General features: G+C 40.5%; 1 protein-coding gene across 3 annotated transcripts in view; it reads left to right on the top strand.

Annotated features, from left to right (window-relative positions):
* Nucleotides 1-12397, top strand: part of gabbr1b (gamma-aminobutyric acid (GABA) B receptor, 1b) — a 248522-nt gene extending 236125 nt beyond the window's left edge. For 2 of the 3 annotated variants that reach the window (XM_070984003.1, XM_070984004.1), the window contains 3 exons: nucleotides 1761-1889; nucleotides 4029-4172; nucleotides 4797-6110. In XM_070984003.1, the coding sequence (XP_070840104.1) occupies nucleotides 1761-1889; nucleotides 4029-4172; nucleotides 4797-5084 (561 nt within the window). In that variant the 3' untranslated portion in view covers nucleotides 5085-6110. Of the gene's footprint in view, nucleotides 1-1760; nucleotides 1890-4028; nucleotides 4173-4796; nucleotides 6111-12200 lie in introns of those variants that run through there. The other variant, XM_070984005.1, reaches the window with a different exon arrangement.
* The last annotated feature ends 1283 nt before the right edge of the window (nucleotides 12398-13680 follow it).

Raw genomic sequence — 13680 nt, 5'->3', positions numbered from 1 at the left:
TGCGCCTGCCTGCGCCGCCGCACTTCACTCTGAGACATCATGATAATTTGTCAAACTGAGGTAGCGGTTGGGCAGCTGTGGCTCAGGAGGTAGAGCGGTCGTCTGCCCATCAGGAGGAGTCCACATGCTGAATTATCCTTGGGCAAGATACTGAACCCCAAAAACTGCCCCTGATGCTGTGCCATCGGTGTGTGAATTCATATGTATGTCACTTTGAATAAATCCATCAGAAAATGACTTATTGGTTGCTACTTTTTTTTTTTTTTTTACAATGTTCAAAGAATATGCCAGTGTTGGAGTTGTTATTTCAGTAAAATGACCTTCAAATGATCTGTGGCAGCAATCCGTTTTGTGGCCATTTTCTCAACCTTTTTTTAAATTCCCAGCTACATTTCTATTCTTTATCCCACCTATAAAGCTCTGAATGGTGAATTTCTCTTTCCAACTGAGGAATACAGTAGCAGGACTATTTGAATCACTGAACAAATTGAGATTCAGTGGTGATTCAAATTGGTGATTTAAAGGTCTGGAACCAGGATGGGAATGGTGGACAAAAATGAAGTTATGCCCATGATGTATTAAAGCAGAACTTTCCTTTAAAATTGTTTCTGTAAAGACTGCAGACTGTGTGGAAACATTTTGTCTCCACATGAATGATAAGAGTTAGCTCTCCCCAAAGAATTTCAAGTGCACAGAAGTGCTATTTGTTCCGGTGAGGTGAGTGAAATGAATCTGATGAGTTGTGTGAGAGCGGGGGGCAGGATTGTGTTGTGCATTGCTGTGTATAAGTAATGACATAGCAGAAAAAACATGGATGATGCTGGTGTTGGCCTGCTGCTTCAATTTGCCAACCTAGATTGTATTTTTTTGCTTTTGCACAGAGATTACTGACTGTTGATCAATGTGTATTGATTTCTATCCTCACCTCCACCTCTCTCATGTTTAATTTGATGTCATGCTCAGTCTCTGTCCCTCACTCTTCCACCCTCTCATATTCTATCTCAGACTCCCTCCAATTTATCTCCTCCATCTGTCAATTCACTCTGCTTTGTTCTTTTTCTTGTCTATCTGCTACCTCTCTCTCTCACACACACACCCCATCCATTGTCGCCTCCAGGTGACAATGGATGGCTTTCGACAGAGGCACATGGATGCTATTATGTTCAAAGGGAACCTAAGAAAGGAAAGTTTAAGCCATGGTTTAACTGCACTACAGCCAATCCTAGTTTACAATGATGTGCACATCGTAAGTTTATTTTGTATCACCCTGTTTTGATTCCTTAGAAAGGGCTGTTGAAGGGGCTTTTTTGTAATGTAGTATTTCTTTTTTTGGTCATCTGTTTATTGACAGTGTTAAATTGTGTGAGATTTGATTCATTCAAATGTGAATGACTGCTCAAAGTGAGAATGTTAGTGTGAAATATAACAATACACGTTGTTGTTTTTAATAAAAAACATTTGCACAAAGCAAGCCTATCCACTTTTCCATGTTGATAACAGTATTAAAATGATAATTCAAGAGACATTTAGAATAGATAAAAATTTGCGATTAATCACGAGTTAACTATGACATTCATGAGATTAATCACGATTACATATTTTAATCAATTGACAGAACTAATTTAATTTCTTAAAGAATAAAATCTGCATTATCTAGCCTGTAGTAGCTATAGAACACACCGTTCCTTTTTGACTTGCAATGCTGACCTGACACTACTGTCATAAAGAAACATGTTCTTCCTATCCTCTGTTTTCCTCAGGTGCTGTGTATGATCACAGCTCCAGTCACCATGATCCTGTCCTCTCAGCAGGACGCTTCCTTCGCCTTTGTCTCCTTGGCCATTGTCTTCTCAGTTTACATCACCCTGGTGGTTTTGTTTGTCCCCAAGGTAAAAGCAGAAACTTTCCTCCTCTCATCATCTCCTCCCTGCAGATTACAGCAGCAACTTAACTGTCAGATGTAATGAATTGGCTTTCTTCAGGAATGTAATCTGGGCTGAAATATCACACAGTGACCTGTAGACTGACCCTGTCCCGCTGTGTCAACATCAATACCTGTTCAATTCTTCAACAGTCTGTTATGCTGTGTCACCATGCAGGTGTCATACAGTAGTTGTATGGAGATACTCTGGAGAGCAGTTTGATTGTTTAATGTTGCACGTAGATTACACCCATATTTTACAGTTAAACATGTGATTCTGACACCATTGCCCTGACTGGAGGGCTTTGCTCCCATTCAGTCACAAGAACATTAGTGACGTACAAGACTGATAAGGCCTGACTCACTGTCTCCATTTCAGTTCATTAGTGATTAAACAAACAAGGTACAACATTTTCATTTGTGAACTAATTAGTTGTATTTATGAACTTTGGACAGAGCTAGGTTTGGTGTTCCTGTCTGATTCCAAGAAAACCAAGTCCTTGATTAATATTAAAGTCGACCTCTTATTCACAAAGCATGTTTTTTTTATTGCATTCTTGGAGAGAGGGGAAGGTCCACTGCTCAGGGTTGACCTCTCATGTCACATCTGTTTCCCTTCTGTTTTGTTGAACTACTAAATTACACTGTGATGGATTACACACATAGGTTTTTCCATAGAAAATTTTCATATGGGGCAGAAATGACTGGAAACCTATGGCTACCTTGAACTGGCCAGATTAACCCGTGTCTCAAGGTAAAAAATGTTCTGGTTGGTCCCAACTGTGGTAATTTGTTTAAACACAACTTTATCTAGCAACGTGAGGCTACCCTTCTATGTGACATTGTCACAAAATCAAATAATACTGCAGGATCCACCTTAGTTGATAAGGTACTTGATATGTTCATATTCCATAAGAAAATGTGCAATTAAATGACCAACAAGCAATTGACACATGGTGAGTCTTAGGCTTTTGGGACCTTTAGAGGTCTGGGGCCCCTGAGCAGTTGCTTTTGGGTTGATTGATAGTTTGTTTGTTTAAATTTCTCATTATTTGAGGGTACGTGTCTCTTGTTAAGGTACATGTCTCTCTCCTCACATGGTTTTATCATAATGTTGTTGTGACTGATTTGTGGAAGCTGATCCTGCAGACTGTTACGGCAATTTGTCTCACTACCTGTGTGTCTCACCCCAAGGTTTTCCACACACAGGAGAAGTTATTAGTTTGCAACTTGAATGTGGCAATGCAGTTCACAGGCAGTAATGCAGCAGTCCAAACTACACATTGTCACCAGAATGTTCATAGTACACGCACGTCAGGAATGACATGCTCAGCACAAATCTATAGAACTTGAGTGGCTTTTATATACAATAAAGAAAATGCAACATACATTCTAAATTATATAATATACAGAAATTGGGAAAATATTTCCGTTGGAACTAAAACTATTCCTATATTTATAGAAACATCTTACTCTTAAATCATTGAACCCTCTATCCTTAGTAATATGATACATTCTTGAGTAGATATTTTTCACCTGTAAAAGTGGGATACAGAGAGAGGAGCATAGAGACCCACATTATTATATGAAAAAAACAGTGAGCTGTGGGCTCAGTTTCAACTTTGACATGAAGAGCCAAGCATTAACAGGGTTTTACCAGAGCAGTCAGAAAATATAAATGCATACAAAGCACTTACAAGTACATACTCTCTAAATATGCAATTAGGCAACAGGAAAATCTGAAAAGTAATAAAAGAAGAAAAATGTGAAATTGACAGGATGAAAATAACAAACACCTAGGATTTATACATGTATTCAGGTCATGGATAAGATATGTTCAACTAAATTAAGTATATAATGTATATCAAAGAGCACCATTCATACCGATCAATTGTCTGCTAACTGTCAATATTAGGAGAGACTCCATAAGTATTAACTAGGAGCCCATTTTTAAAATTAATCTCAGGGTTGTGGCTAAATGAAAGTAATTTTCAAGCGCTAAAGGGTACAGTCCAAAAATTGTCCCAGAGGAACTCTCTCAGTAACTGGTTGCATTCATTAAAACTCTTCATATGTATATTCAGGAAAACATGTGCATGGTTTGTAGATGCGGCGTCTGATCACACGAGGTGAATGGCAGTCAGATGCCCAGGAAGCCATGAAGACTGGCTCGTCCACTAATAACAATGATGAGGAGAAGTCCAGACAGCTGGAGAGAGAGAACAAGGAGCTACAAAAGATCATCCAGGAGGTCAGCCAGATCCTTTCTCTTTTCAACAGATTTTTAATTCTTTCTTTTAGTTTATATGTAGTGGGCACTGTAGGTAGCGAGTCATGTTGGGATTAAAATATCTGCCAAGAAGGCAGTGTAAATGAAGATATTGATCTTGACTTTTAAATAAGTTTTCAAAAGTATGACAAAACAAAAAAACAAATGTTAATTTATTCAGTTTTTCCAGAGATTTCAACCTCATCTCACAGCCTTCCTCCTTCCGAGTTTGCTGAGTTGTCATCACACCTATCCATGCTCACACCACATGATGAAGATTGGGGCATCTTCATGACAACTGTGCAAACGCCACTGAAGAAGACTGTGAGATGTGGTTGAAAGATCCAGAAGAAGCAATTAAGCGAACCTTGAGGGTTTTTTATTTGTTTTATGTACTTTGGGTGAGCTGACCCTTCAAGCCCTGGTTAGGGAATCAGTCTAAAACAAGCCTGGGACTTTGCTTATTCACATTTTCCTTGTCTTTCCAGACAACTCCTGTCAACTGTCAGATAAATTAAAACATAAAACAAGTCTAGCATAAAACCATTTTACAGGACTTGTCCCTCGAGAAGATTGTTGAGTTCTTGTTATCATTTGTTCCCTCAGAAAGAAGAACGTGTATCAGAGCTCAGAAATCAGCTTTCTGAGCGACAGGCCCTGCGATCAAGGAGAAGGGCGTCTACTATCACCAATCAGAACCACAGCTCTCCCCCGCTCACCATCCCCCAAAGTGACCCCAGGTGTTTGGCCCCTCCTCCGGGCTACCCTGTCCCCACCCCTGACTCCCACTCCATTTCCCCTTCCTTCGCCAATTCATCCAGCCTCTACCAACCAGACAGCAAGATTAGCCGAAATAACTGCCACACCAGCCGACTGCAGCTGCTGTACAAGTGAGATGGTGGTGAACATTGGAGGGATGACAGTAATGACGTTCATAGCAACATAGAGATGAAAAATGAAAATGAAATAAGAACATACGTTTGAATAGTAAATCAGTGTTGGAGGAGCTGGCTCCAAAACTCATTCCACCAATCAGCAGAGACTGCAAGATAACCAGTGTAAAGGTTAATATCAAAGAAATCTTCAGTGAGGATTTATATTTCCAATTGCTTCACTGTTTGTGAGCTGATCAGTATGTAATTTTTCTTTAATCTCAGAGGAAAAAAGTTCATACATCTACATACATCTGGTTAATTATACAACTTTGCATCTGTTAGCTGCCGGTGATTTCATCATGTGCCATCTAGAATTTGGGAAAAAATGTTCAGAATTGACCAGACGCTGAGCCCCGGCCCCCTTTACTGCAGTTGCTAACCTGTCAGGTTTTCCACTGTAACAGTGGATATAATGCAGTTTACAGTGGTGGCAGTTTGATTGTCCAAATTCAAGGTAATGTGTGAAAAAGAATGGGCGTTTCTTGTTTTCTTGTGATGAAAGAGAATAGCAGCTTCTCATATTTGACAGACATTGATTTTGTTGGTTGAAATGACTATTAACTAACTATCACTGGGAGATTTCATCATATGATTTATTTGATAATTACATTGTTGCAGACAAACACACAGTGTGTGTTGGACTCCATTAAGAGTGATACTTGTTCTCTAATATTGTTCTGTGTTTCACTATGGGAATTGTCTTGTCATGACTAACTACTGATGCTCCAATGTCACCAGATCTGTCAGTGACAGACAGAATGCAAGGGGCATTCCTCCTCATTACCACAGTTGACCAGCCCCTCTCAAATCATTCTTGTTTTCTTCCTGTGAAGGAACTTCCTCCCTCGGTTCATCTTGGTTAGCTTGGTTAGCTGTTGAACAGTTCACACATGATCTAAGGATTACATTATGCAAATGTGCTTCCCAGCTTTGGAAGAAATATATTTAGCCGTTCCATCTGAAAATTTGGATAAGGCAAGCTTTTCCTCCACTTAACCTGCGTTTGCTTACTGGTGTACCAGTGACTGGTTAACATTATGTCATCAAGCTAACATGACGTTGTAACATGATCTTATCAGGGTTTGGTTAGCATTGGTTTGTTACCTGAACTGAGCACCTGGGCTCCTGCTGTCAATGCGTTGCAGCACACCTAGTACGGCTAACTATTTTACAATTTTCTTCCTATTCAGTTACCATGTATCTGGCCAATATGATAACAGAGTGAGGTATTTCACCATTACTTCCCTCTTTCCATTGACATGGAAAGAAACTGGTCTAGAATGATGAGAGGGGCTGGTTGACTGTGATAATATTAGGGGGAGTGCCCCTAGCACAGTTCTACCTGCCTGTCACTGACAGATGTGGTGTCATTGGAGCTTCTGTAGTTGGTCATGCCAAGGTAATTCTCATAGTAAAACACCTCACTCTGACATCAGAGAACTGGGCATTACGCTAACGCAAATGTATCCTGAGCATTTGGAGTATGGATTTAACCCCCTTCCAAAACCAGAAATATTAGGGTCGTACAACAACATGCAAGTTTTGGTCCTTCTGTGCTCACAAAACAATGAATCATTCAATAATAATAATAATAATAATAATAATAATTATTATTATTATTATTATTATTATTATTATTATTATTAATATATTAACTTGTTATTAATTATATAATATGTTTTATGAATACATGGCTCTCTTTTAAAACAAAACAAAACAAAAGTCTTCAGGTGTCATTTGTCTTAATTAGCAAATTCCAATTGATAAAATCTGCTAGCAACATTTCAACCAAAAAAATCGACAGTTGCTGACTACAAATGTGAAATAAAGACCCATTGTTTAAAATTTTTTTAAGAATTTCAATGGAAAATCATTGGAAATTGCTTTGACCAGCAGGGATAGGGCAGCAACAGTAATTCATTGGGGATGGGGCTTAGAAAATGTTCAGTTGGGGACCAAGATACTATGGAAAAACATTCGCCATATCTGTACAGTACCTTGCAATATTGCCTCCTAATGAGCTTAGATAGTTCTATGTACTGTATTAAGAGGCTGGGCAGAAGGAAATGATGAATGATGCCTGTTTCATAACAAAGTAACTGGTTGTATCTATTCCAAAATAAGCTTTCTCCTTTTAACTCCTCTTGCTAAATATTTGATTGCAATTTTTTCATGGTCTCTGGTCAACACAGTGCTGAACATGAGACTAAAAGCATTAATCCACACACCATTATCAGTCAGGCTGCAGCTGGTGTTTTATTTTCGTGTAGACAAGACAGACAAATGCCGGAAATAAAAACAAAGTATTAGCTGTCAACTGAGGTTTGAACGGAAAACCTATTCTTAATGCAGTTAGACTTTGCTGGTATGCAATAATTATGGGTTTTAAGTTGTCTGCCAAGAGCTTAGGAACTATTTTCATGTCTGAATGAATACATGTATCTTGGTTCAAGTTGCTGCATGTTTACATTGTTGTTGCTACATTGGTTTCCGGTCGAAGGAACACAGAAAATATTGCAGGGCAGACCAGTATTAGCTGACATCTGTAGCAGCAGGTGTGGAATTTGAATTTGGTGTATCTCAATATGAAATTCAGGAGGAGGAGTCTGCTGAGAATGATGGGGATGAGGCTGATGAAATGATGAAGCTGAAGAATCTGTGAAAATTGGTGATGATCGGGAGGTGGAGAGCAGCACATAACAGCAGCACGAAAGCACTAAGGCAGAGAGAGAGAGAAATATTTTGAAAAGGACAGCAGCAAGACGATAGGCTAATAATGTACATGTGTCGCTCTGCCATTGGATAGATGTGGCTAGCTGATGAGAACAGCTGATATCTCAGTTAGCAACCACGGACAATGATGGCCAGGAAATTACAATTACAATTACAGAAATGATTAGCATGTGTGAGTGGAGTGAATTGAAGGATGGAATGAAGAATAGAAAAGCAGTGCTCAGCATGCAATTCAATTCAATTCAATTCAATTCAATTCAATTTTATTTGTATAGTGCCAAATCACAACAGAAGTTGTCTCAGGACACTGTCCATATAGAGCTGGTACAGACCAAGCTCTTTTATCTACAAAGAAACCAACAATTCCCCCATGAGCAAGCACTTGGCGACAGTGGCGAGGAAAAACTTCCTTTTAACAGGCAGAAACCTCGAGCAGAACCAGACTCTGGGTGGGCGGCCATCTGCCTCGACCGGTTGGGTGAGAGAGGAAGAGCAAGAGAGGGAGAGTGAGACAGACAGACAGACAGACAGACAGACAGACAGACAGACAGACAGACAGACAGACAGACAGACAGACAGACAGACAGAAATGCAGTCAGAGAGAGAGAGAGAGAGAGAGAGAGAGAGAGACAGACATGCAATCACAGTAACAGTGACAGTGGATGTAATAACAGCAGTAGCAGTTGCAGTGGATGTCAGGCAGGGCCAAGGCAGGAGACGCAGCTGAAATCCACAATCCAGATTCAGCCACTGTCCATAGGAACCTGCAAGACGACAAAGCACAGAGACTCCGGGGAAGGAGCTAAGTTAGTAACACGCCGTGGTAGGACATGAGAGCGTGCGGATGGAGAGGGACAGAAGGACAGAGGAGCTCGGTGTATCTTTGGAGGTCCCCCGACAGTCTAATCCTATAGCAGCATAACTAGGGGCTGGTCCAGGACAAGCCTGAGCCAGCCCTAACTATAAGCTTTATCAAAAAGGAAAGTTTTAAGTCTACTCTTAAATGTAGAGACAGTGTCTGCCTCCCGGACAAAGACTGGAAGATGGTTCCACAGGAGAGGAGCTTGATAGCTAAATGCTCTGACTCCTGTTCTGCTTTTTGAGACTTTAGGAACCATAAGTAGACCTGCATTCTGGGAACGCAGTGTTCGAGTAGGGCAATAAGGTACTATGAGCTCTTTAAGATAAGAAGGTGCCTGGCCATTTATGGCTTTGTAAGTAAGGAGGAGAATTTTAAACTCTATTCTAAACTTTACAGGGAGCCAGTGCAAAGTGGCGAGTATTGGAGAAATATGATCTCGCTTCCTGGTTTTTGTCAGAACACGTGCTGCAGCGTTCTGGAGCAACTGGAGAATATTCAGCAACGAATTTGGGCAGTCTGATAGTAAGGAATTGCAATAATCCAGCCTGGAAGTTACGAATGCATGGACCTGTTTTTCTGCATCATTTTGAGGCAAAATATGCCTGATTTTTGCGATATTACGTAGGTGAAAAAAGGCAATCTTTGAAATTTGTTTAACATGAGAGTGAAAGGACATGTCTTGGTCAAAGATAACTCCCAGATTCTTTACAGTGGTGCTGGAGGCCAGCGCAATGCCATCCATAACTGCTATGTCATCAGAAAGTGACTTTCTAAGATGTTTAGGGCCTACTACTATAACTTCAGTTTTGTCCGAGTTTAGCATCAGAAAATTGCAGGTCATCCAGGTCTTTATGTCATGAAGACATGCTTGTAGTCTAGTTAACTGACTGGTTTCTTCCGGCTTCATTGATAAATATAGCTGGGTATCATCTGCACAGCAATGAAAATTTATTGAGTGCTTCCTGATAATCTTACCTAAAGGAAGCATATATAAGGTGAATAGAATTGGTCCAAGCACAGAACCCTGCAGAACTCCATAGGTGACTTTAGTGAGCACAGAGGAGTCATCATTAACGCATACAAACTGAGAGCGATCTGACAAGTAGAATTTAAACCAGCTTAGCGCAGTTCCCTTAATGCCAATGAAATGTTCCAGTGTCTGCAATAGGATGCCATGGTCAATGGTGTCAAATGCAGCACTAAGATCCAATAAGACTAGTACAGAGACAAATCCTTTATCAGATGCAATTAGAAGGTCATTTGTAACTTTAACCAGTGCTGTCTCTGTGCTATGATGCACTCCAAATCCTGACTGGAAATCCTCGAATAAACTATTATTGTTTAGAAAGTCGCACAGCTGATTGGCAACTGCTTTCTCAAGAGTTTTTGAGAGAAAGGGAAGGTTGGATATCGGTCTATAGTTGGCTAAAACCCCTAGATCAAGAGTAGGCTTTTTCAGTAGCGGTTTTATCACAGCTACTTTAAAGGACTGTGGTACGTAGCCTGTTGATAAAAAGAGACTGATCATGTCTAATACTGAAGAGTCAATTAGAGGTAATACTTCTTTAAACAGCTTAGTCGGGATAGGATCTAAAATACAGGTAGATGATTTTGATGATGAAATTATTGAAATTAGTTGGTGAAGGTCAACAGGAGTAAAACAGTCCTGGACTGCGACAGACTGAGTAACAGTTTCTACGGTTTCTGTGTTTGAAGACAAAACAGTACCTGTTAACGGCAGGAGTCGATGAATTCTGTCTAGAATTTTATCATTAAAGAAGCTCATGAAGTCATTACTGTTCAGAGCTAAAGGAATACATGGTTCAACAGAATTATGGCTCTCTGTCAGCCTGGCTACAGTGCTGAAGAGAAACCAATCACAACAGAAAAATAGTCTTCCTGACTAAACTGTCACAAGAGCTTCATTTCAACACAGAAAGACAAGTGAATGAAGAAAAGATAATTGTTTATTTTGACAGATGACACATGAAAATCAAGTCTTATCAGAAAGTCTTTGGCACTTAGACTCTACAGAGATTTGTAATCGAGGGTCCTGTGCCCTGAGCAACAGCTAAATAAATGCCCCAAACATACAAGGGCAATACAAGTCCCCTAAGAAAACCACATTCTAATTGCTTTTCATACCAATACCTGAATAATTACTCAAACAAAGATGGCTTAATCTGCTAAAGAGATGAGAGACAACACAGAATAATGAGCAAAACACAGAAAATTTCAGGTGAAGTGATTAAAATCAACCTTGTGCTATGAATGAAAAGACAAACAAAGCACAGAGAATGGTGAAGAGTTATATGGGCAAACTGAATAACCATCATCAAGACATTGGGCTCTATTTTCAACTCTACCGCCGGCGCAGTAGTATTTTCGACCGGTGCAGGCAGGCACATGGCACACTTGGTATTTTGGTAAACCGAGGCGTACAGAGGTGCGCCAGGATGGGCGTTGCAGCGCAGTAGGGGGGAGGTGTCGGCATAATGAGCCGGCGCATTGGAATTCTCGACCATTTCGGTCTGCGCCAGCGGCGCAGAAAAAGCTGAAAGCTCGCCACCTCGGACCTGGTCAACAAGTGGATTTTCGTAAACCGGCGGAGTTGTCCGCTCACGTTACCAATACCTCACAGCCAGGTTTCCACAGTGTCTCGCATTTCACTGCGATCGATTATTAGCAACAGCCACGATTCAATGCAACTGTCTGAGTCAGCACATACAGTCAGACCTAAATTTATATATTTTGATCAGTATCTCATCTGACCACATCGAAAGCGTGTTCAGCACGCGTAATGGTCACTCAACGTGACCGAATGTACACAGGTGAAACAGGGATGTCTGGTGATCTGTGACTCAAATTGCCTGGTGACAAACGTGTATGCCACTTTCCCTGGACTCGTTCATCCTGGCGAATTCTAGCATCCCTACAGTCTTTCAGGGGGACCTCCCTCTGCATGGGTGGCTGCTTTCCTGGAGAAACCTTTACAGTATTGGTAGAGTAAATTTTTCCAATACCTCAAGTTGAGGTCACCAATCAGAGCCAAATAAGTGTCCAGTTGTATACACTCTGGGTAAACAGAGCATTATGATGAATTCCAAAACAACCATGAATTCACTGGTCAACATATGTCTTGACATCTGGGATTTAACGACAGCTGTAAAGTTTTTCCTGTGACAACTTTGTTTTCAGACCCTGGAGATGGAAACATGAGACTGCTGAGGTTAGTGTCTTTTCCCTGCAAATATTAAGGCCTTTAAGTAAGGAGACTCCAGAAGGAACATACAGCCTACCTAACAATGGAGCTGAGACAGCAGGAGCCAAGCAATGCCATGGCATGTCTAGGGCACTTGAGGTGGAAATGAATGGCTATGGTGCAGGTGCCAGAGCAGGTGAAGGAATTAGCAGGATTTGAGAGGCAGAAAGTGTTGCCGAGGAAGATGATGAGGCTTGGGCATTCTCCAGGGACTGGAGGCAAGCATCATTTGCCTGAAAATAATTTGCCACAGACAGGGTTAAGGTGAGGGCATTTTCTGATGGATGTAGGGCAGCATTTGATTGATCAGAATGAGCAGAGCTGACAGAGACATTCTTACACTTGGCTTGAGGAGCTGAGTTTTCTTTGTGTGTTTGTGTGTTTGTGACCAGGAGCTGTTTCAGGGCTCGAGGTTGCAGGGGTCTTGTATTGGACTGGTGTTTCACAAACTACATCATTAGCCAAGACCTGAAGCTGTGAGAGCTCCAGACCCAAAGCCGGAGTAATGCCTTGAGCTTTTAACATCTCCAGAATCACTGAATCTGAGTCTTCTGGACGAGCAGTAACTTGAGCACTACACCAAGCAGCCAGTGAGGTAGCAGCTGGTTCAAATACATCAGCATCCAGATCTGTTTTTCAGTCTGGCATCATAAGATGGCGACAAATCAAAATGTAAACTAAAATAAGAATAAAATGGCAGCAAGATGATAGATGTGACAATGTTGGTGTGTCACTTTGCAATTAGATAGATGTGACTAGCTGATTAGACTTAGACTTAGACTTTACTGATCCCAATTCCGGAAACTCTTTTACAGAAGCTTACATCTCAAATAACCACCCCAGACAATGACAGGCAAGGAAGTTATGAGTATGTGTGAGAGGACTGACTTGCAGAATGGAATGAGAATAATGTGTAGGCCTAAGCATGCAGAAGAATAGTCCTCCTGACTGAGCTTCATTTGGATTTAAGATTTTGAAATCTGAATTACTAATTGAATACATAACAACTTAATAATATTAACTTGTTTTTTTTCTCAGTATATGTTTTCAAACAGATATGGTCTGAACAGAAGGTACACAATGCTTTTCAAATTCAGAGCTTCTATTTCAGTTTCATGTCTGAGACAGTATTTTTAGGGACTGTGATAAAACAAAGTAACACTGATTCAGCCTACAAAGCCTTTTCAACCATCAACACCTTTCTGACTTTTTTCTGACAGTCACTTCCGTTTTCATTTTATAAAGAGATCATTCTGGCATATCCGATCATTGATTTATTCATTTGTTCAGTGCACTGACAACGTGCATGAAGAGGCCTGTAGTCAGCCGGAAAGATAGAGATGTTTATTTGAAATCTGGCCAAACACAAGCATGTTTAGATTCATTAGAAGCGGGGCATGTATTGATCCTTGTGATACTCTGCAGATCATGCTGGACTGCTTGGAAGTAGAATTGCTAATGCCAATTTTGCACTGAAATAAAATTTAGATGGGAAATTCAATAGAGATTCAAACATGAGCAGCACCACAATATGGACCCATACTGTACATGACCCCCATATGTTTATCATTGATTTTTGTTTTTCATGTCTGCTCTTGCTCTCTTTCCAAAAGTGTCATACTGCCTAGTTTTACAAGTTCAGTTTGTTTCAATAACATTTCACACATTTCCTCCACAGCTATAAATTGTTATGGTTTG

This window comes from Chaetodon trifascialis, chromosome 17 (assembly GCF_039877785.1).
Source record: "Chaetodon trifascialis isolate fChaTrf1 chromosome 17, fChaTrf1.hap1, whole genome shotgun sequence".
In the NCBI taxonomy this organism is placed as follows: domain Eukaryota; kingdom Metazoa; phylum Chordata; class Actinopteri; order Chaetodontiformes; family Chaetodontidae; genus Chaetodon; species Chaetodon trifascialis.
Note: the sequence above shows the minus strand (reverse complement) of the source record. Positions and strands in the feature narration are given on the sequence as shown.